The sequence below is a fragment of the Amblyraja radiata genome, chromosome 35 (genome assembly GCF_010909765.2).
Source record: "Amblyraja radiata isolate CabotCenter1 chromosome 35, sAmbRad1.1.pri, whole genome shotgun sequence".
NCBI classification, from domain to species: domain Eukaryota; kingdom Metazoa; phylum Chordata; class Chondrichthyes; order Rajiformes; family Rajidae; genus Amblyraja; species Amblyraja radiata.
This window is the reverse complement of record NC_045990.1, coordinates 9,346,429-9,371,551: the sequence shown is the minus strand read 5'-3', so window position 1 is coordinate 9,371,551 and position 25,123 is coordinate 9,346,429. Positions and strand designations below refer to the sequence as shown.

The 25,123-nt window shown below is 43.2% G+C and overlaps 1 protein-coding gene across 5 annotated transcripts in view; it reads left to right on the top strand.

Moving 5' to 3' along the window:
• The first annotated feature begins 6,212 nt into the window (after positions 1–6,212).
• LOC116991956 (dedicator of cytokinesis protein 7-like) overlaps positions 6,213–25,123 on the top strand; it is a 142,573-nt gene continuing 123,662 nt past the window's right edge. For all 5 annotated transcript variants that reach the window (XM_033050972.1, XM_033050971.1, XM_033050970.1 and 2 more), the window contains exon 1: positions 6,213–6,324. In XM_033050972.1, coding sequence (XP_032906863.1) covers positions 6,278–6,324 — 47 coding nt within the window. In that variant the 5' untranslated portion in view covers positions 6,213–6,277. The remainder of the gene's footprint in view (positions 6,325–25,123) is intronic.

Sequence of the window (25,123 nt, the reverse complement as noted above, 5' to 3'; positions counted from 1 at the left end):
GTGGATGAATCGTGTCAAACAGATGCCACATAGTTCCACAGGGAATGTGTAGTGCTCTGAAGCTTGTAAGCAGGGGCAGGCGCGGCGCACAATTTGGGACAGAATATGGATCATAAAACACTAAGATAGGTTTTGATTGGCAAAAACACTCTAATTTGTATCCACCTACCACTTGCCAGGCTTTGTCCCGCCCCAGCTCTTTCCCAGCTTTCAAATTAAAGAGAGTTTATTGTCATGTGTCCCTGATAGGACAATGAAATTCTTGCTTTGCTTCAGCACACAGAACATAGTAGGCATTTACTACAAAACAGATCAGTGTGTCCATATACCATAATATAAATATACACACACATGAATAAATAAACTGATAAAGTGCAAATAACAGATAACAGCTTAAGGGGTTGGACAGGCTAGATGCAGGAAGATTGTTCCCAATGTTGGGGTAGTCCAGAACAAGGGGTCACAGTTTAAGGATAAGGGGGAAATCTTTTAGGACCGAGATGAGGAAAACATTTTTCACACAGAGACTGGTGAATCTCTGGAATTCTCTCCCGCAGAAGGTAGTTGAGGCCAGTTCATTGGCTATATTTAAGAGGGAGTTATATGTGGCCCTTGTGGCTAAAGTGATCAGGGGGTATAGAGAGAAGGCAGGTACAGGATACTGCGTTGGATGATCAGCCGTGATCATATTGAATGGCGGTGCAGACTCGAAGGGTCGAATGGCCTACTCCTGCACCTGTTTTCTATGTTTCTATGTTTCCCTCATCTCCGGTCCCAACGCAAAACGTCATGTCCATTGCCCTCTGAAGCTGCCTGGCCTACTAAGTTCCTCCACCACTTAGTTTTCGGCTCAGGATTCCAGCGCCTCGTGTCTGCAGTAAAATTAGGCAGGTGCTTAAATGTTTAAGAAGGAACTGCAGATGCTGGGAAAATCGAAGGTAGACAAAAATGCTGGAGAAACTCAGCGGGTGCAGCAGCATCTATCGAGCGAAGGAAATAGGCAACAGAATGGTCTGAAGAAGGGTTTCGGCCTGAAACGTTGCCTATTTCCTTCGCTCCGTAGATGCTACTGCACCCGCTGTGTTTCTCCAGCATTTTTGTGTGCTTATGAAGTGTGCTTCCTTCTGTCATGAACCTGGAGACAGTTTCGCTGTCTTCTGCTCAACGAGCTGCCTCGACCACAAGAGGGCAGCAGATGACCACGTTAAGTCTTTCCCCGGCAAGTCTCTTTCATGCCTTGCACATGACTCCTGGACTTTCCCAGCCCGTTGACATAATCGCTTTGCGCCACCTGCTACTTGCAGCTGAAGCGTTGTCGTCAGCCAGTGCTATTGATCCTATTGATCCTGTTACCGGGAGCAATGCAGTATGTCAGTGACTGATAATGAATTTGACTGAACCTCCAACCAGTCACGACCTTGACCTTAATCACACAATTCCCTCCTCGCTAGGTTCCACCATCTGCACCCATTCATCACCTCCACCTTTTGTCTCCCACCTGAGTCACCCCTCAATCAACCTCTCCTCACCTATCAGATGCCGTCACATGCCCCACCCTTCAATGCTTTCTACTAGCTTTCTTCCCTCCACTCCACCAGTATCAAGGGTCCCGATTCAAAATATCACCTTCACACATTCTGCCTGACTCATTGAGTTCCTCCAGCACTTTGTCTTTTACTTAAGATTGCAGCACCTGCAGGCTCTCCTGCTCCCAGTTCTCTGCTTTTAACGTTTAATGTTTAACGTTCCCCAGGTCTAAGATCCAAATAATTTATATTTTCATATACAAACCTTTTCTTCATTTGATGAGTGTATAAAATTAGAAATAAGAATTTATGTTTGGAGGCATTGATGTGCCTTCTTGTCTGTCGATCAATGTGGTTAGTCCACGACAGATTATTGTTAATTGTTAATATTAGATACATAGATAATAGGTGCAGGAGGAGGCCATTCAGCCTTTCTAGCCAGCACCACCATTCAATGTTATCATGGCTGATCATCCACAATCAGTACCCCGTTCCGCTATCCCAAAGAGCTCTATCTAACTCTCTTTTGTAAGCATCCAGTGAATCGGCCTCCACTGCCTTCTGAGGCAGAGAATTCCACAAATTTACAACTCTCTGGGTGAAAACGTTTTTCCTCATCTCAGTTCTAAATGGCCTACCCCTTATTCTTAAACTGTGGCCCCTGGTTCTGGACTCCCCCAACATCAGGAACATGTTTTGTCCATCTAGCGTGTCCAATCCCTTAATAATTTTATATGTTTCTATACGATGCCCTCTCATCCTTCTAAATTCCAATGAATACAATCCCAGTCGTTCCATTCTTTCATCATATGAAATCCCGGGAATTAACCTCGCAAACCTACTCTGCACTCCCTCAATAGCAAGAATGTCCTTCCTCAAATTAGGAGACCAAAACCGCACGCAATACCCCAGGTATGGTCTCACCAGGGCCCTGTACAACTGCTTGCTCCTATACTAAAGCCAATGAACTTGAAGATTGAAACCCTCTCTCCATGTCAATTACATCTGCACTCAAATCCCCGGGGCATGAATTGAACAAAGAACTCTATGCAAAAAACTCTATGACATGAAGGTGCTATTCGCTGAGCCATGGTTGATTCTAATAGTAAATAAGGGCTGAGTTCACTGAAGAACATGCTTTCTTTAAAAAAAGGCACATAACAAAACACTGCCATATATATTATTTCCACAATTTGACAAAAAGTCATGTAAATAATTTTGTGAGCTGGAGGATAGTTTTAGACTGACGCCTCTTGAACATATTCAGTTTATATTGTACTTTCACTTTACAATCCACCTATTGTCAAAACCTGATTTTCCTAAATTATATATTAATATAGTGGGAACAAGGAACTGCAGATACTGGTTTACACAAAAGTACACAATGTGCTGGAGTGACTCAGCGAGTCAAGCAGCATCTCTGGAGATCATGCATTGGTGACGTTTTGAGTTGGGATCCTTCTTCCAATTATGTTGAGAAGCCTGCAACAGAATCTGCTTCCACCACATCCTCAGGTGCTGCGCACCAGATTCCAACCACACACTCTGGAAGATTGGTCTTCCTCACGTCCTTATTAATTCTCTTCCTCCTTACTTGAGGAGTATGTAGCACGTAACGTAGGTAGCACGTTAGTACCTGCACCGATGTATAGCGCTTTGGTCAATGAGAGTTGTTTTTAAATGTGCTATAGAAATAAAATTGACTTGACTTGACTTACTTCAGATCTGTCACCTCTCATCCTTGCCCCACACTAAAAGACAACAGACCCCCCAATAACAATTCTGTCCAGACCACACATTATTTGATATATTTCCATCAAATTTATCCACAAGCCTTCTCATTTGTAAATAAAACAGTCTCAGCTTTCTAATCTATCCTTGAATCTTGTGCCAGACGTGAAATGCTTTTTTAAACCCAGACTAGGGGAATCAAGAACCTGTGGGCATAGGTTTAAGGTGAGAGTAGAAAGATTTAATAGGAACCTGAGGGTAACATTTTCACACAGAAGATGGTGGGTATATGGAACTTGCTGCCTGAGGAGGTATTTGAGGCAGATACTATAACACGTTTAAAAGGCATTTGGACAGGTACATGAATAGGAAGGGTTTATAGGGATATGGGCCAAATGCGAGCAGTTGGGGCTAGTGTGGATGGGGCATCTTGGTTGACATGTGCAAATTGGGCTCAATGGCCTATTTCCGTGCCGTATGCCTCTATCACTGTTATTGTTCCACTAGAGTCCAAACTGATGATTAGAAGGTTTCTGAACACACTGTGCTGGAGAAACTCAGTGGGTCAGGTAGCATTTGCAGAGGGTATTGACAGATGATATTTCAAATCAGGATCCTGTTTTAGACATGCGTTCATAAGGGTTCATATGGTCATAAATAAGTGATAGGAGCAGGTTTAGGCCATTCAGCACATCAAGTCTACTCCGCCATTCAATCATGGCTGATCTATCTCTCCGTCCTAGCCCCATTCTCCTGCCTTCTCCCCATAACCCCTGACACCCGTACTAATCTATCGTTGTAGTACTGCTGTACTTCCCTGCTTTTACATTCTAAACCTCTATAAATGATCATCCTGTCTACTCCTTACCTGCAATTGGCCTAACAGTATCATTGAGATAAAGGAAAGGCATGGAATCTTCCTTTATCCAGACAATTGGACAAAGTCCATGCAGTTTTGCAACAACTCTGCACATTTTTCTCCAAGAACAGAATGTAGTTCATCTGAAAGAAAAGTCAAATATTCCACAGATAATGTGCATTCAAATGTAAATTATATTTCCTCATTTACGTGGAAGCTGTACTTTTCTACTGATTAAAATAATCTGTAAAAAAAAGTTTGGACAGCCAGAGAAAAAGGCAAACTACTGGAGGAACTCAGTGGGTTAGTGAGCATCACAGGTATTGACCACAACACAATCAAAGGGGGCGCTGCCTGAAAAAAGGCAGCCAATATCATCAAAGACCCTCACCACCCTGGCCACATTCTCATCCAACCTCTATCATTAGGAGGAAGGCATTGGAGCCGGAATACCATCATCTCCAGGTTCAAAAACAGATTTCCCCCAGCAACTATCAGGCTCTTGAACCACTCTGCCGACACTAACCTAAACCTCACCTTACCAACGATCTACTATGGACTGCGTTTTGGTTGGACTGCATTTTGGTTACACTATGTACTTCAGTTATGCACTGTTAAGGTCTTGTTACCCAGTATTACAGAATAATTTATTGTTATTGATTATTGTATAATTATTGGTATTAATTGGGCTGTTAAGCTGCTGCAAGTAGGAATTTCATTGTTCCGTTGCTGGTGCATAGGACAATTAAACATTCTTGATCTGTGCAGGGATAAGGACAGAAAACATTTTTTTATCAGCATCCTTCTTCAGACCGAAGATAGATAGACACAACATGCTGGAGTAGTAACTCAGAGGGGTAGGCAGCATCTGGAGGGAAGGAATGGGTGATGTTTCGGGTCGTGACACTTCTTCAGAATGTCCATTTCCACTCACTGATTCTGCCTGCTGTTTGTCGTTTGCTCAAGAGTCCAGCATACCTTTTCTTACGTTAGTCGGAGTTATTCCAGAATTTTTGTGTCTATCATCTTTCATTTGGGTGTCTAGTTGGTGTGCTGGCCTTTATAAATCAGAGCATTGAGTATAGAAGTTGGGATGTAATGTTAAAATTGTACAAGGCATTGGTGAGGCCAATTCTGGAGTATGGGGTACAATTTTGGTCGCCTAATTATAGGAAGGATGTCAACAAAATAGAGAGAGTACAGAGGAGATTTACTAGAATGTTGCCTGGGTTTCAGCAACTAAGTTACAGAGAAAGGTTGAACAAGTTAGGGCTTTATTCTTTGGAGCGCAGAAGGTTAAGGGGGGACTTGATAGAGGTCTTTAAAATGATGAGAGGGATAGACAGAGTTGACGTGGATAAGCTTTTCCCACTGAGAGTAGGGAAGTTTCAAACAAGGGGACATGACTTGAGAATTAAGGGACAGAAGTTTAGGGGTAACATGAGGGGGAACTTCTTTACTCAGAGAGTGGTGGCTGTGTGGAATGAGCTTCCAGGGAAGGTGGTGGAGGCAGGTTCGATTTTATCATTTAATAATAAATTGGATAGTTATATGGATGGGAAAGGAATGGAGGGTTATGGTCTGAGCGCAGGTATATGGGACTAGGGGAGAATACGTGTTCGGCACGGACTAGAAGGGTCGAGATGGCCTGTTTCCGTGCTGTAATTGTTATATGGTTATAGTGGGCGGAAATTGCCGAGCTCCAGCTCCAATCTCCCGGAGATTGCCGAGTTCCACAGCTCAGTCCAGGCTCCCGGAGTTTCCCGAGTCCCCGCCCCATCCCAGCTCCCGGAGTTTCCCGAGTTCCCGCCCCATCCCAGCTCCCGGAGATTCCCGAGTCCCCGCCCCATCCCAGCTCCCGGAGATTCCCGAGTCCCCGCCCCATCCCAGCTCCCGGAGTTTCCCGAGTTCCCGCCCCATCACAGCTCCCGGAGTTTCCCGAGTTCCCGCCCCATCCCAGCTCCCGGAGATTGCCGAGTCCCTGCCCCATCCCAGCTCCCGGAGATTCCCGAGTCCCCGCCCCATCCCAGCTCCCGGAGATTGCCGAGTCCCCGCCCCATCCATCCCCGCCGGGCCGAGTGTTTCCGGAGATTGCCGAGCGAGGGACAGGGCCGAGTGAGCGAGTGAGTGAGCCGCCGCTCGGGTGCCCGTCGGCAGCACCATGGCCACTTCAACCGAGCGCCGCGCGTTCGCTCAGAAGATTAACCGGTGAGTTCGCTCGAATCAACCTCCTTGAGGGGGGAGGGAGCGGGGGGGAAGCTTCTAATTCCTCGGCGGTAACTTTTCACCGACTTGAGGAGCTTTGGGGTGGACAGTCCGGGGAGGGGGGGAGGGGGGGGGGATAGAGCGAAACTGCGGGAGTTTCAATTCACTCTGACTGAGGGAGGGATCCCCAAATTTACCTCAGGAGCCGACAACAATGAGGCTGGGCCGGGCCGGGGAAGGAGGGGACCGGGACCAGGCCGGGGACCAGGCCGGGGAAGGAGGGGACCGGGGCCAGACCGGGGAGGGGACCGGGCCAGACATGGACCAGGCCGGGGAAGGAGGGGACCGGGGCCAGGCCGGGGGCCAGACCGGGGAGGGGACCGGGCCAGGCCGGGGCCAGACCGGGCCGGGGAAGGAGGGGGCCAGACCGGGGAAGGGACCGGGGCAGACATGGACCAGGCCGGGTAAGGGACCAGGCCGGGGAAGGAGGGGACCAGGGGCCAGACCGGGCCAGACCGGGGAGGGGACCAGGCCAGACCGGGGCCGCCGCAGGTGCGAGCCGGGCTCCCGTCCCGCACCGTTTCCCGCTCGTTGCTCCTGGAAGCGGCTTTGTTTACAGCCGTGTCCCCGCCGCTCACCCCTCACCTCAGCTCCCTCCCTCCCTCCCTGCCGCCCAGGTACGAAATGTTTGCCGGACTGGAGACACAGTGCAGTTTAGTTTAGTCACAGTGATGAGGAGATTCTGTCTGTGTGTGTGTGGATTTAATTGTTTGTGTGTCTTGTACGAATTGTTTTGTCTGTATGGCTGTAGAAACGGAGTTTCGGTTGAGCCTCACTGAGGTTCAAATGACATGGAATAAATATTGTATTGTAGTCTCAGTGGTACAGTGGAAAGTTTTTTGTGTAGGAACTGCAGATGCTGGTTTAAACCGAAGATAGACACACTAAAAGCTGGAGTAACTCAGCGGGACAGGCAGCATCTCTGCAGAGAAGGAATGGGTGACCTTTCGGGTCGAGACCCTTCTGCAGACTTGTTAGGGATAAGGGAAACGAGAAATATAGACAATGATGTGTGTATATATTTATATTGTGGTATCTGGACACACTGATCTGTTTTGTAGTAAATGCCTACTATGTTCTGTGTGCTGAGCAAAGCAAGAATTTCATTGTCCTATCAGGGACACATGACAATAAACTCACTTGAACTTGAAGTAGTAGGATTCCCAACCTGAGGTAAATTTCGCCTACCCAGGTAGTAAATTTGTTGATTCTGGATTTGTACATATTTATTTCACATTGACTGACTGTGTTTGGTTCTGTTCATCATTAGTTGTTCATAAACAAGTGAAATAACATTGTTATGTGTTATTAAAGTTGCTGGGGTAAACGGGATGAAAAAGGTTGGGAATCCCTGATGTAGAGAGATAAAGAACAATGAATGAAAGATATGCAAAAAAAAGTAACGATGATAAAGGAAACAGGCCATTGTTAGCTGTTTGTTGGGTGAAAATGAGAAGCAAGTGCGACTTGGGTGGGAGAGGGATAGAGAGTGGTTACTTGAAGTTAGGGAAATCAATATTCATAACCACTGGGCTGTAAGCTTCCCAAGCAAAAAACTTTTTGTTGCATGCTGTCCAGTCAGCAGAAAGACATTACATGATTACAATCGAGCCATTTACTGTGTGTAGATTCATGATAAGGGAATAATGTTCAGTGAAAGGTATCAGTGAAAGGTAAAGCCAGCAAAGTCTGATCAAGGATAGTCCGAAGGTCACCAAAGAGGTAGATAGTAGTTGTCTGAAGAAGGGTCTCGACCGCAACATCACCCATTCCTTCTCTCCAGAGATGCTGCCTGTTCCGCTCAGTTACTCCAGCATTTTGTCATCTATCTTCGGTCCAATCTTTCCCTTCTCTTCTTAACCCTATGGCCTCCCGTTTCCGATTCCTCTATTCTGGGTAAAAGCCTATAATGATCAACCTATCTATCCCCTTCATAACTGTATACACCTCTATAAGATCATCCCTCATCGTCCAGAGCTCCAAGTCTTCTGTAGTAAACAAATATGGCTGATCAGGGATCAGACGTTGTGGCATACACAAGTTCACACAAGTTTATAGGAGTAGAATTAGGCCATTTGGCCCATTGAGTCTACTCCGCCAATCAATCACGACTGATCTCTGCCTCCTAATCCCATTTTCCTGTCTTCTCCCCATAACCCTTGTCACGCGTTCTAATCAAGAATTTGTCTCTCTCTGCCTTAAAAATATCTACTGATGTGGCCACCACAGCAATGAATTCCACATCCCTATCCATGCCTTTCACTACTCCACTGTCCCTCCGTCCCTCCGTCCCTCTGTCCTCACGGCCAGAGTGATTCCCTCCACCGGCATGGGAGCCCTTTGACTGGAGGTAGGATGCCCGTCTCTCCAGTAGCCCGTAATCGCAGGAGGTAAACTGGAGGAGATGCCCGTCTCAGTAAAAGACGGGCATCTCTCAGACACATCATGCCTGATGCTTGGCATTGGGTATTGCATGTCATCGTCAAGGCAGTGACGTGACAGATAAAATACATTGCCAGCACACACAGTCAGGGAGGCAGCTCAACATACAGGTATCTCTACAGGCTGCTCAACATACAGGTATCTCTACAGGCTGCTCAACATACAGGTATCTCTACAGGCTGCTCAACATACAGGTATCTCTACAGGCTGCTCAACATACAAGTATCTGTACAGGGTTTAAAGGCAGAATGTCACCACCAGATTTAGACATACACTAGCGACTGACTCAAACAGGAGACTCTGAACTGCAGCAGAGACTTCTTACCCCAGAATAATTCACCAGCTTCTACTGAATCTTGGTCACAAAGTCAGGGGGGCAGGACCAAAGCAGCAGTGAGCCGAATGCTGAACCATCAGGAGTTTTGGATAGCGAATTTTGTGGATAGCGAATGTTCTGAGTTTTTATATATTCCTTCCTGGGATAATGTGTTTATTCCCATCCTGATTATGTGGAAGTTTTTATAACCCATCCAAAATATGTAGAAAGGTAAATGTACTTTTACACTTATTCCCAAGGGCAATTCCACCTGAATATTCCAAACTGGCCCCTCCTTTTCTTTTGAAGTATTATATTAAAATTATTGACATTATCGCTTTAAACAGTTTGCATATTATTATAATGTTATCATAGTGGTGGTGATATAGGGGAGGATGCTTACGTGTAAAAGCAAACCAACTGCAGTGTATAAGTCGGTATGTTATTGTTCATATTAGTCAATCAATGTTAATTATAATTCAACACATGAAGAATTGTGCAATGCTATCTGTACTTGTGCTGCATATGCCTTAGTAAAGCTCCAAGTCAGATCCCATAGTCTTTTTTCAAGTATTCCCTATTCCTATTGTAAAGGAAATAACAGTCGATTTTCGCAGGATGCATTGTGCCTTTTCAGCAATGCGTGCTTCCTTAGGTCCAGGGAGGAACAATGAGAGGAGTGAGACTCTTTCCTTTATCACTGTATCTCATACACAGTATCCGTTTCCCTTAACCCTATCTCGGCTTTGCTTTTAAAAACGCATTAATGGGGTATTGGTATCACTTCATTGCTACATCCCTTCCCTATCTCTATAATCTTCAACCTTACAATCATGATACATGCCCTTCTCCAGATCAACCCCAAATGTATATGCTCCACTGTCGATGACCTTGTTCCAGAAATTTGCCTCTTATTCCCCCCCCCCCCCTCCCAACCCCCTCTCATCTCCCATTCTTTCATTGAAAATGCTTCTTGAAACCTACTGCTTTGATCAAGATTTGATTTGAGTCTCTGCCTAAACAAGTTGAGCATGGTGAACCCAGTCGATCACAGGCTCGACACTTCATTCCATCCAATTCATCTTCATGGTGTGTTGCATCAGGAAGGCTGAAAGTGTGGTCAAGGATGCTTGCCATCCTGGCCACTCCCTTTTATCTCTTTTATCATCTGGAAGAAGATACTAGCGATCGAGAGCTCTGACATCTAGACAAAAACAGCTTATCCCACTGCTATTAGGCTCCTGAACCAATCACCCTTTTCACACTTCCTTCCCAGTTATGCTTCCACATACTCATAACTCTACCACATTCAGTTATTGCATTATTGGATCTTCAATGTGTTTTTGTACGACAATCATGCATCATTCTGCTGTTTCACACTCATTGCATTTGTTGTATTTTATCATTACTATACTATACTATTTAGTCTGTAAGCTTCAGGTGCACAAAGAACATCATTGCATCCTGGTGAAAATGACAATAAACTAACCTGAGTCTTAAGGTTTTGGTTGTCAGTTACTAATATATCTTCATGTGGTTTAGTTTAGTTTAGACATACAGTGCAGAAACAGGCCCTTCTGCCCACCGAGTCCGCACAGACCAGTGATCCCCGCACACTAGAGATATAGATAGATATGCCATTTATTGTCACTATACATGTACAATGAGATTAAAAGCATCTCGTACTCAGTGCATACATATAGTACAAAAAACAAGAAACAGCAAACAAAACAAGGGGGGGGGGGATAGGTGCACAATTCTGCGGAGCTATATACATATCTATAAAGGCAAAATGGTGAAGGATGAATAGGTAGTATTCTTAGGCAGATTTTTAAAGTTATATTAAAATATTAAAAATTATTTTAAAAATATTAAAAATTACAATTACAATACACATTACAGTTCCAAATTTCAGTACGTGGATAGAGTAGATGGAAGTCCGGGTGTTGGGCTGTGAAGTCAGTGCATGTGTGAGTTAAGAGTAGTTATGACTTTCCGAAAACACTAACACTGTCCTACACACACTAGGGACAATTTTTACATTTATACCAAGTCAATTTACCTACAAACCTGTACGTCTTTGGAGTGTGGGAGGAAACCGAAGATCTCGAAGAAAACCCAAAATAATTTGAGCAAATAGCATAGAAAGCAGATAGACATGGTCACGCTTGGAGCATGTCATAATCTGATTCATATCGGGCAGACCTCATTGATGAAGAAAGAATATGTAAGATTACTGAACGCACAAATGGTGGGTTCAATAGGGAGTGTAAGGTAGTTCTGGATTGATGAGCAGATAGATGAATGGCCTCCTTCATCCATGATCATTGCAGAATTACAAATACAGGTGTCTACTGGTTTATTAAATATCCATAATAAAGTATTAGAGATTGTAAAGAGAAGCTGATACTTTTCTCTAGTTCTTTCAATTTTATGCAGTATTAAGAATGAAATTGTATAAACTTAATCCCAAAATTAAACATTAGGTGAAACCCCAATAATCCAGTTCAGATATCGTCAGAGTCTGGCATCTGGTGCACTAATTTGTCCATAATGTGATTCAAGATCCAGAGTGCAAGCAGGGTGCGTTGCCAGAGCTGGGGATCTGAGGTCTGAACAATGGGCCAGATGTGAGGGTGGAGCCAGGGATGGTGCCTGGAAGACTAGGAGCCAAGAACGTGGGTGGATTTGCAGCCAGGGTCCCGAGTCTAGAGTGCTTCTGTATTTCTTACCTCCTTTAAACGTATGGGTTGACATGACTTGTTATTATACTATTGTGTAACATGTAAAAAGAATGAAATAAAAGTAATGATAGACAAAAAATGCTGGATGAGGCATTACTCAATGGATGAGGCAGCATCTATGGAGAGAAGGAATTGGCGACGTTTCGGGTCAAGACCCTTCGTCAGACTGGGTACTAATAAGAAAAAAATCTGATAGTCTGGAAAATCTGCTAGTCTGGCACTACCAAAGTCCTAATGTTTTATTGAACATGATTCTAATCATTAAATTCCCACTTTGCTGATTTTCCACTGCTTAATTGTGGGCGGAGCACCAAGGCAAATTCCTTGTATGTGAATACTTGGCCAATAAACTTACTTAATTAAAATGAATAGAATATTGATGTCTCTTGTATAAAAAAAAAGAATCACCAAGAATAAGCTGTTTGTATTTTCTGTCAAGTCTTAGCCTTGTATTAATTTACATTAGAATGTCGTGTGAACACAAACTGATTTATCTTTTATGGATGCTTCAAGGAAATGTTTGGGTCCAGAAGAGAAGTGAAAATTGCTTAAAATCCAACTTCATAAATAGCAAAAATTTTGTTTGTAATGTCAGTATACATTCTGCTTTTTGCCATTGTGTCTGATCAGTAATATCCTAGTTCCTCTTATTTTAAAATGTTTTGGCAATTTACAGAAATTGGTAGTTTCTGCTATTTCAGTTTCATGATTTAACTGAGCACTACAAATTGATAATGTACTTTTTCAATGTTTGGTTCATGCTGGGTTGCCCATTTGCAACCAGGGACATTTGTCCTGGATGCACCCAAAGCTTCTGCCACTGATAGATTCGCAGATGCTGTCCACAGTAATGGGCTTGCCAATTTGTTTCAGATTGATTAAAGCTGCCTGTCATTTTAACTGCCCAGTTAAAATGATAGGCGACAGATTTTTTTTGTGTGTTGGACAGACACATCCTTTTTTAAGAATCATGGTGCATGAAGAAATACGTCAAAACTTGCCAAAAAAGGGACACTGATCATATTTCATCACAAAATCTGTGAGGTCCTATTTGATAACTCTTCATGCCTTGTCACGTTGCAGCCCACTTTGTGACTCAATTTGCTGGGTGTGCGTCAGCAGAACCATATTGTGACTTTTCCCAGGCTACTAATCTATCTGGTGGCTGATTATTTACATCTGGGCTGTGCTGCCCAGAATTACTTGCACAGCATGTACTACAGAAAGAGAAACAGGAGTTGGCAAAGAGATAGTCAAAGTTTTGTATTTATATTGCATCTTTTACAACTTTGCTGAACTCCAACATGTATTGTGGCCAACAGTGTTCTTTTGTAATGGAGTTATTGTTGAGGTTAGTGAAAGGCTATTAATAGGTAAAGGGAGGTGCAAGGGATGTTCCATGTCGTGTCTGCATGGACAGGTGGAGGAAGAAGATGAAATAAGCTATGATCATGGAGGGTAATGAATGAATGAATGAATGCATGTTTGTTGTTGAGCATTGTATTAGGTGTGCAAAGAAAATACAACTAAATATGTTTTGATTCGGAGAGGTGTTGCAGTGCACATGCTAAAATATATTGAGTTTAAGAAGGAACTGCAGATGCTGGAAAATCGAAGGTACACAAAAATGCTGGAGAAACTTAGCGGGTGCAGCAGCATCTATGGAGCGAAGGAGATAGGCAACGTTTCGGCCCGAAACGTTGCCTATCTCCTTCGCTCCATAGATGCTGCTGCACCCGCTGAGTTTCTCCGGCATTTTTGTGTACCTAAAATATATTGAATCAGGTGACGGAGGACAGGGAATGAAAATGAGCAAATGCATAGAGATAGAAAAGAATGAAAACCGTCAGGGCGAGGCAGCATGAAAAGAAAATCAAAATGGTACATCCATTTTAGTTTGTGTTCCCTTTCAGTCTCCAACTTTCATTATATGGTTCATCTTGTTATTTTATTTTGCTATGAATGTTTTTTAAAGATTCAGTAGTTTGTTCAGATGGGGCTAAGCACTGATCTCATTGTCTGGGGAAGTAACCGGACCTGACATTGTGATGGAGCTAAGTGCAAATGTACTTAGTTATTTCACACAAGCAAGGTGCTAATTGTTGGTACATTTAGGCCAGGCTTCCTTATATTGTTAGCACTTACTTTTAAAACCAGGTCAAAAATACAATTTATCAAATTGACTGCGAAAAGTTAATTCTTGAAATTGTGGAACTGAAATGATTGAGTCATTTGATCATTTATACTTCTCTTTTACAATAGTTTGCTAAAGCTAATTGGCTTTGATTCCTTAATTGGTTTGTTGGCTGTATATTTATTTTGCAGATATGATATTTGAGCTTGTTGTGTGAAAGTCTGGTGTACACTTTGTATTGAATGTTACAATATATGCATGTCTTCCACTTGTACCATTTTATGTATGTTTTTTAAAGTCGTGTGTTATTTATATATAGTAAGACATCACAAATTATTTTTATAAAAAGAAATGGTCAGTCATTGAGCTGAAGGCTAAAATTTACCAACCTCTATATGGCCTTAGCAATTTATAAATCCCTGCAATTATCTAAATTACTGTACGGCATGAGGTAAAATCAGTTAAATCTCTCATCTGTATCAGACTCTAGACCATGTATGAGCATTAAGTGACTGTTCCCTAAAACAAACGTCTTTAAAATGCCTGTCTGACATAAGCCAATTGGAAAAAATGTGATTCACTGTATGGATGGAGCGTCGAATATATCATCAGAACACTGCTGTTTTAGCAGCATCATTCATAATCATCAGCACAGCTACTCATTAAAGGACAACTAAAAATTGTTGCAGCTTATGTCACCCAAGCTCATGATCAATTCATTCCCTGAATCATAGGCTTGGAAGAAGCCTTAACTCTTTGTCACTCATGGTTTACAGTACAAATAGTCATCTATCAGTTAACTGTCCTCAAGCAATCTTCAGAGGCTTCAGACCTATGAAAATGTCTTTTTCTTCTTTGTCCGTGGCCAAAGGTTCACAGTAGTCACCGGGATGTTGCATTTCTCCAAGAAATCTTTGAATATATCCTCTTTTTTTCTGTCTGTCCTGCATTCCTCTCCCAGAACACTTAGAAAAGAACATTTGCTTTGGGAATCTGGTCCCAGCCATGTGAACGCTGTGTCCTGTCCAACTAAGAATAACAAGGCATGTCATGCTGAGGATGTTGATCTATTTATCCTTTGAGTAAAATTTGAAGGAGTTTGCATTCGTTGTATTTTTCCTGGCCTTGAGATCCCTGATGTAAGTAGTTCATATCTCAAATAAGGAATCAATGCTGCTCAGTTGAGTTCAATTCCAAGAAAGGGCTTGGTTTTCATATACTCATTCCTTAATTGATCAAATGTTGTGCTGGTATTTTTAAGGTGACAGTGGTGTGCTGTTTCATAACTACCCAATTACTTCACGAATATTAGTGAGTAAATAGAGAAAAGATGTGAAGATTTTAATGTGTCCTCGGCATCAGGGTATCTGGCACAATAAACTTTTTTTTCTCTGTCCAGCTGCCGAGTTCAGAGTGCCCACGAGTTAACACGGTAGACTCAAGAGTCTCTAAGTTTAACTCACGGGCCACCAAGTTTTTACAACGAGTTTAAATGTTTTAATTTTTAACTTCAACAGTACATTTTACTCGTGGAAAACTTTAAACATGTTTGAATTTTTTCAAGAGTTATCAAGTTTCACGGGTACCTGCCGTTACGCCACGAGTCTCTAAGTTGCGTCCACGAGTTCCGACGTTCCCGCTACGTTAATTGTACGTGATTACCACGAGTTAAATTTGTTTTAAACTCGGGGTCAACCTTGTGGGTCAACTCGCACCGTGAGACAGGGATATTAATATAAGCTATTCTGCCATGATTTTGCATATTACACCTCTTCTAAAATTTGCCAATATTCTATTTATTTCTGACCATAAATGGCCCGCTTGTCTTCTCACTATTCTCTCTTAAAGTGTTTTTTTTAATTTGGTGACGTGTTTGCATGATTAACACGGAGACTTCTACAGGCAGCCAGTTTAATGTTGCTAAGCAGAATTAAAATTGTTTCAAATATATGCAATAGTTGACCCCATAGGATTGTTGGGGTTGTAACGGTCTTTTAATTTGTCATGCAGAAGCTTACTGGAGATGACAAGGTTGGATCTCTTCCTCCTACATCAACCCTCGTTTTGATATTAGTGTTTTTTTTTAACATTTGTCGTTTAACCACGAGAGGCTGAAATGATCACACTTTTCACCAACTCTTTTTAGGATTCAATGCACGCCAGACACTAATGAGATTTATTTGGAATCATATAAGCCAGCAAAGTAATATATTTAATTGTTTCTAATTAATGGAACTTCAGAAAAGAAGTTGAAAAATTAACAGCATTTATGTGGACCTGATGGCTAATGTCTCCACTGGGTTAACATTTGATGTTGCAAAGGGCTATTTTACTAGAAATTGTGTTGCTTCTAATGTGACAAGTGGTTTGAGTGGCCTGTGACATTTCTCTCCCCTTCCCCCCCCTTTCAATTTCAGGTTATCTGATTAAAAATTAGCACGAATCGTAGAAACTAAACTTCTGGTGTTATTGCAGACTTGAAGATAATCTGTCAGACCAAAACATTTTCTCTAGCATGCTCTTGTGTGTTGGAGAAGAAAAGAAAGAGCAGGTGTTTAATGTACTGGGGAATTAAATGTAAAATTCACCATTTTTTGACCCTGGAGTGAAAAGCTCACATACAAGTTTGTGTCTGAATGTTTTATTTCTGACTAACATTTGTTGATTTGATAGAAGCAGTGCTCCAACACTTAGCCAGCACCCATCACATCTGGTCACAATCAAGTCAAATCTTTAATTAGTGCAATTACTGTCGACTGCAAGAGGTGTCAATGAATCTTAAACGGTGTCAGCACCTATTATCACATGAAAATCATTAGTCGGAAAATGGTCCCAACCCAAAACGTTACCTATCCATGTTCTCCAGAGGTGCTGCCTGACCCGCTGAGTTACTCCAGCACTTTGTGTCTTTTGTAAACTAAGATCTGCAGTTCCTTGTTTCTATCACATGAAAATTAACTGAACAAAGTTCACCATTATCTAAATCTTCTCATAGATTCTTTTTAATTTTCCTTGGAGGTTTAAACTGTATATAATATTGCATAGCAGAATTAAATGGGGTTCTTTGTGGAAATTGAACTTGTAGAGTCAGCTTCAAAAATTATAACCTGGATGATTTACAGACGTATAAAGGGTTTACAATATATACAAGGGAGAAACGCATTACAGTATTTTCTTTATTCGTTCAAGGGTTGTGGGTTTTGCACACTGTGCCATCATTTAATTGCCAATCTCTAAGTGCCCTTTAAGAGGTGGTGGGTGGTGAGCTTTCTTCTTGAAACGCTGCCATCCTTGAGGTGCTGACCAGATGACGGTGAAGAATATTCTAAGTCTGCACATACGGTAATTCAGTAGCAAACAACAAACTGCTGGAGTAATTCAACAGGTCAGGCAGAATCTGTGGAAGGAAATGAACCGTCAATATTTCTGGTCGAGACCCTTCCTCTGGATTACCAGATTTCCTCCAGATTCCAGCATCTGCTGTCTTTTGATTCTCTCCACTTAATCAAGCAGTCCTGAATTTCCCTAAACAAGCATCATCTGGTTTGGAAATATCAACTGAAAAGCGTTGAATTTTGTGATTGATCTGTTTGATATTGACATTCCTGAGTTGTTGGCAAGTTTTCATTTTTTTAATCTGAGTAGATATGCGGGTAGATTGCAGCATAAGTGTTCCTGTGTTCATTGTGGTTAATGGTTAGTTTCATTGAGAATTATCAGTTCCTCATTAGAATAAGTGGAAAGCATCGAGTTGTGAGAATTTGGAAGTTATTGGTTTCCTTTCCTCTTTGAAAACCACTCATAAGTGCTGAGGCTTTGATGCATCATATGCTTTTGAGTGAAAATGTGAAATGCATCGTGTGCACCAGCTTGGCAGAAACTTTTAAAGCAAAATGTCCAGTCATTTTGATGCCAGTACTTTATCTCCCAGAATTGAAGTGTCGATGAAAAGATATCTTGCATGGAAACGTAAGCTCTTTTTGACACAGCATTCCACTGCCTCTTGAATGATTTAAGATTGACTTTAGATTGGTTTCGAGCGCGGAAACAGGCCCTTTGGTCCACCGAGTCCGCGCCGACCATCGATCCCCGCACACTAATACTATCCTACACATCTAGGGACAATTTAACATGTTAACAAGCCGATTAACCTACAAACCTATATGTCTTTGGACTGTCGGAGGAAACCGGAGAATCCAGAGAAAACCCACGTAGGTAACAGGGAGAACTCCATATACTCCGTACAGACAGCACCCGTAGTCAGGATCTAACCCGGACCACTAGCGCTGTAAAGCAGCAATAGATTGCTGCGCCTTCGTGCCGCCTTTTTCATCTCTCTTAACCAAGTCTGGGAGTTAATATGATATGAAGAAAGATTGGATAGACTCGGCTTGTACTCGCTAGAATTTAGAAGATTGAGGGGGGATCTTATAGAAACTTACAAAATTCTTAAGGGGTTGGACAGGCTAGATGCAGGAAGATTGTTCCCGATGTTGGGGAAGTCCAGAACAGGGGGTCACAGTTTAAGGATAATGGGGGAAATCTTTTAAGGACCGAGATGAGAAAAACATTTTTCACACAGAGAGTGGTGAATCTGTGGAATTTTCTGCCATAGAAGGTAGTTGAGGCCAGTTCATTGGCTATATTTAAGAGAGAGTTAGATGTGGCCCTTGTGGCTAAATGGATCAGGGGGAATTGAGAGAAGATAAAGTATTTAAAAATAGAGCATGGCCTTCAGTTCACCACAGTTCCAAACGCCTAACTTCCTATTTATACCAATCCTACATTCATCCCATTTTTAATTCTCCTCATATCCTCAATAAAAGCCCTGTCCCACGGTATGAGTTGATTCCAAGAGCTCTCCCGAGTTTGCCCTGATTCAAACTCTGAGATTTACGGTAATGGCCACTCGTCGGTACTCGGGGCTCTCGTGGACATTTTTCAACATGTTGAAAAATCTTCACAAGTCTTCCTGTGCTTACCTGCCGTTAGCAAATCTTCCCGAGTACCTGCCGTTAGCGTCAAAGATCTTATAGCAGAGCAAGATAGACCACTCCTCCGAAATCCAATGGACTGACGTGTAGTACGTGACGGAACGTCACGGCCGCCATTTCTTTAAGCGTAAGGGAGGGAGAGAGAGAGATCGAGAGAAGAGAGGGAGAGAGAGATTCAAGAGAGGGAGAGAGAGATCGAGGGAGAGAGGGATCGAGGGAGAGAGGGATCGAGGGGAGAGAGGGATCGAGAGAAGGGAGAGGGATCGAGAGGGGAGAGGGAGAAGGGGGGAGAGGGAGAAGGGGGAGAGGGAGGGTGGAACAATAGCATGTTATAACGTTCAGCCGTCCCATTCCGACCAAAGATTATAGAGCAGAGCTCCTTTAGTATCTTTGATTGCAACCGCCGCCGAACGCCACGGCCCACGATTGCACCCAAAGATGATAGAGCAGAGTTGTATAATCTTTGATTGCACCCTTCTTCACGGCGGGCTTGTGATCTTTGCTTCTGATGTCTCGACAATTCGAGGGCTATAACGGGTAACAGCCGCCGCGTTCTCGGACTTGAATCTGAGCTCGAAAAATCTCGTGGTCACTGGGCCTTATGTGTCCCGCGGGCCATATTTTGGAGACCAATCCCTTACAAGAACAAAACCAAAAACGTACAGAAGTGTTAAAATTGTCTTTATTATAGTGGTAAGTAAAGATCTATTAAAAATAAGTCTACTAACTTTCTAATGTACCGACAAACCTAGTTTCACAATGGCCGTTGATGGGAGAACAGAAAATAACATTTTCACGACAGAATATCGACAAAAAATAATAATAATATTTTCTTTCCTTTCTTTTTTATCGGGGAACCTAAAGAATGACAGGTCTGGTCGTTTAGATTTACGATTAGAACAATTGATAGCGGAGCAGTGAGATGAAGATTTAGATGAGGACGCCATGACAGCCCAATAAAATGCTCAATAAAATGGCGTCGACAATCACACACGTCATACTACGCGTTTTTCGAGGAGTGGTCTATCTTGCTCCTCTATAATCTTTGGTTAGCGTTACGAGCTGCTAAGAGATGTCCCCGAGCTCCGACATACCTGCTACGTTCATTCTCCGTGCTTACCACAAGTTTGATTTTTTTTTTACTCGGGAGAGCTCTTGGAATGACCTCGTACCGTGGGACAGGACTTTAATGCTATTTTACCTTTGACGTTCACGCCAATTAACAGTAGATGGCCTTATAATTAAATAAATGTAGCTAAAGTTGTAGAATTATCTGAAAGTGGCGCCAAGATATAAATGACACATGCGATTTTGGTGTTGTTCTGTAACATGTAACAAACACACTAACTTTTGTTATGCACTGCTATTTGTACTGTGACATCATTGTTTTGACGACTTCTTCCTTTTTGGCAGCGCTTGGGATTAGGGATGACTTGCTTCTGATTTGATAGGTGGAGTCTGGGATGACTAATGAGGTTAATGTGGCAGTTTCAGACCTCAACAAATGGGCCAGGAAGTGTCTGATGGCATTGGTAGTTTGTGATGTGGTGCGCTCCTTCTGTTGTGTGCTCCTGAAACATGAACTTGAAGTTCTCAGTTTAGGTTCACGGGCCAGGAATTCCCGAGAGTCAATGAAGTTGTTGCCATTTTCAAGGAGGCTTTAAACACATTCTTGCGTCTTTTTCTCCGTCTGTCTGGTAATCTTAGCCTGTGGCAGAGCTCAGAATAGAGTATCCATTCCAGTGTCAGGCATGTGAATGATGTGGCTGAACAGTGTGGTGTGCCCCTGGAGTCGACTGTAATTAGGGGACGCTGACATAGTTTATTTACCCGAGAATTGATTTTTGGAAGATTTTGCATTGGTGGTGTCTTTCAAATGCCTTGGAGGCATCTGCTGTAGATAGTCCAGGTCTACAAAGCAAATAGGATGGCAGAATTCACGATTCGCTGGGCAATCATTGTTCTTATTGTCAAACTGCATCATGATCTGTGGCCAGATGCATGAAAGTGTGCATTGAGAACACATGGTTAATGTAAACTGTATCTATTCGCTATTCTGTGTTCAGCTTGCCTGGGATTTGGAGATGTATGCTTGGATCTACTCAAAGTTTGAATGGCAGTTTAATCTCTTTATCCCTTGTGTTTCAGAGTTTGTTTAAAGGATTGCTTTTCAGTTGTAATTTCTAAATCAGATGATGATTGTTATCCAGAGTAAAGTACTAGGATAAAAAGAGGTTTTGGGGAAATTCAGAGCTGCTTGATTGAGTACAGGGTTTGACTGTCAACATGCATTAGGGTAAACACCTTAAAAATGTGAGCATTATCCAAAGTATAAATGACAGGGGTCAGGAAAAAAACCTGTTCCTCGGTAGCCCAACAAAAGATCAGCTTTTGTTAGGAATGAACGTGGAAAATCTCCGGACTTCATAGAATCTTTGTGTAAAATTACAAATCTTAAAAGGGATTCCATATGATCATGAAGGAAAGGTTAGTTAAGGAAGCCAGTCACATCGTGTAAACACAAAATGCTGGAGTAACTCAGCGGGGCAGGCAGCAACTCTGGAGAGTAATCGGGTCGAGACCCTTCTTCAAACTGAAACGTCACCCATTCCTTCTCTCCAGAGATGCTGCCTGTCCTGCTGAGTTACTCCAGCATTTTGTGTCTATCTTTGATTTAAACCAGCATCTGCAGTTCCTTCATATACATCGTGTAAACGTTCAGGTTGGAGGGAGGCTGCTTTCCGAGGTCTCCAAATGGACTATTCAATTTTCATTCCATGGTTGCTTGTAGATGACTCCAAAGGAACCTGTTGCTCAGCTAGTTATTCAATGTTTAATTATTTAAAACTTGTGTGCTCATGTGGCCTTGAGAAGTATTTTTATTATCCACAGCTGTTTTTTTTCAAACTTTTTTATGGTGGGATGGGTAGGTATTGTTGGCAAGGGAAGCAGTTATTGCTCATGTACAGTTGCCCAAGGTAATAGTGAGCTCCCTGGAATTATTGATATTGGAAAGCATCTTATGGCAGTGCAATTAAACAAATGTTGACATAAATTCAGAGGATAGGTGATCACAAGCTTAGATGGGTGTGTATGCTTTGAGGATGCATCTTAAAGAAAGATTCAGAAACATTATTCCACACCTGTCGTGGAAGCATGGCCACTTGTGGTCAGGGAAAGGAAGTGTGGGTTGAATGTGCAAACAACATAATCACGAGATCAGATTTCTTGTGTAGAAAGGAACTGCAGACCAAAGATAGACACAGAAATCTGGAATAACTCAGCGGGTCAGGCAGCATCTCTGGAGAAATGGAATAGATGATGTTTCGGTCGAGACCTTTCTCCAGCAGTTTGTATTGCTGGGGATTTGATAGGGAGGGCCAAAGACGAGGAATTGCCCACTGACAAAGGAGGTGTGGAAACACTAGCAACAAGTTGGTACAGATGCTGGCCTCCAAGAGTTCAAACTAAGTGCCGCCAAGGTGATACTAAAAATAATAATAATAATAATATCTTTTATTGTCATTGCACATAAGCGCAACGAGATTTGGTATGCAGCTTCCATCCGATGTCATAACTTGAATAACTAATAAAATTTAGATTTACAATACAATACCTTTTATTTGTCATTTGAACCTCACATGAGGTTCAAACTAAATTTGGTTTCTGCAGCCATACAAAAAAAGAACCAAGACACACACCAACACAATTCAATTCACATAAACATCCATCACAGTGCGTCCTCCTCACTGTGATGGAAGGCAAAACTTGTCTCTCCCCTGCTCTCCATTCCTCTCCCGGTCGAGGCCAAAGCCCCCGTCGGGCGCTAGCAAGTCCACGGCCACTCAAAGCCACGCCGGGCGATGTAGGGCCCTGCCCCGGGTCTTGGTGTTGGAGCCCCCGGCGGGCGCTAGCAAGTCCGCGGCAATTTACAGCCGTGCCGGGCGTTGTAAGGCCCCCCCCCTCCAGGTCACTCAACCCCGCAATTCGGGCGGGAGAAGTTGCCGTTGCCGGTGCCCCGCAAAGCGGTCTCCCACCGGGGACCCGCGAGCTCCCGGTGTCACCATCCACCGGAGTCGGGTCGCAGCAGCTCGCCGCCGCAGCTCTCCACGCTCCGAAGCTGGCTAGCTCCACGGAGGTAGGTCCACAGCTCCACAGCGGTAGGTCCGCAGCTCCCCAGCTCCACAGGCTCCGTGACTTCAGCCCCCAGGCCGCTCCGGTTCGAGGCCGCCCCACGGCGCTAGGCCCCAACGGCAACGGAGACCCGACAGGGAAAAGGTCGGGTCTCCATGCAGGGAAGAGATTTAAAAGTTTCCCCCACCCCCCACACATACACATTTAAAAACCCATTACAAACTAAACCCTCAACAGGACAAAAACATAAAAAATATACAGACAGACTGCAGAGGCCGCTGCGACGTCGGTCGCGCCGCCCACATTTAGATTCATGTGGCAATTCAAAAAATCATCCACGGCCTGTGGAACTTGGCTAAGCACAAAACTACTGTGTGTTGAAGGTTCTTGACTGGAGTAGTAGCCTAGCAGCCTAATTATATTGCCAGAATGGTCGTCCTGGATTCTTTCTGTGGGAGAAACATACTGTGCATCCACACAGTGAATTAAGTAATGCAGCTTGCAGATGCTGGCCACGATAACAAGCGCTCTGAATGGCAGGAAGCAGGCAATGATTTCCTCACAATAACTTGACTGATAAGAGATTAACAGAACACATTGTCTGTGATCCTCCTGTGTTGACATAACTCCAGGATTTCCCCAAGATTAACCCACTCATTGCCAAAGTGTAAAATTGCAGCAGTGATAGGCTGGGTCTGACCTTTCCTTGTCGCTAAAGTAAACATCCCAGCCAATTTGAAAACTAGCTACAGAGATAGGAAAGTCTAACGTTTAACCTCGATTCTTAAGGGCCTGTCCCACGATGCGAGTTCACCCAAGAGCTCTCCCGAGTTAAAAAAAAAATCAAACTCGTGGTACCTCATCACGAGTATTTTTTTTTACTCTTGGATATTTTTCACACTGTTGAAAAAACTTCACGAGTTTCTGCGTTTTCCGAGTACCTGCCGTTAGCTTTACGAGCCGCTACGAGACATCCCCAAGCTCTGACGTACCCGCTACACACATTCTACGTACTTACCACGAGTGTGATTTTTTTTTTTTTAACTCGGGGGAACTCTAGGGGGAACTCGCATCGTGGGACAGGCCCTTTAGTATTTTGGAATAGTTTGTTTGATCTCAATGCTGTCAGATTGGGAAATCAACCAAGGTTTTTGGTTTCAATTGCTATTACAGGGCCAGGCTGTGGCTACGTGCATGCTGGCAAGGATAAGGATGTGTTCACCTGTCAACCTGCAGTGATTAATTAACTAGTGACTCACTGTCAGCTAAAAATCTGGCCAGGCAGCCTGATTTGTGTTATAGATGAACAGAGTAGAGGCTAGACACAAAAAGCTGGAGCAACTCAGTGGGTCAGACAGGGTCAGATAGCATCTCTGGAGAAAAATAAATTGGTGACCTTTCAAGTCTGAAGAAGGATCCCAACCAAAAACTTCACCTATTGCTTTTCTCCAGAGATGCTGACTGACCTGCTGAGTGACACCAGCATTTTGTGTCTATCAGCAGTTTAAACCAGCATCTGCAGTTCATTCCTACACATCAGAGTAGAGGCAGCAGTTTGTGAATATGAACAAAATGCACAATGGCAACAATCTACTGAAGGTACCACAGAATGAGAGAACTGAATGCTTGTGGGGTGAAAGTTGTGTGTAGACAAAAGTGCTGGAGAAACTCAGCAGGTGCAGCAGCATCTATGGAGCGAAGGAAATAGGCAACAATTCGGGCCGAAACCCTTCTTCAGACTGTTGTTTTCTGAGTGTAAATGGAGCTGAATATCTTTTTGCTCTTGTATGAATTTGTAAATATTAGTTGGGTACTAATTAGATCTATCGGTATTTTCCCTATCAAGCAACTCATATTCTGGTCAGTGTATAGGAAGGAACTTCAGGTGCTGGTGTACACAGAAGATAGACACAAAATGCTGGAGTAACTCAGCAGGACAGGCAGCATCTCTGGAGAGAAGGAATAGGTGACGTTTTGG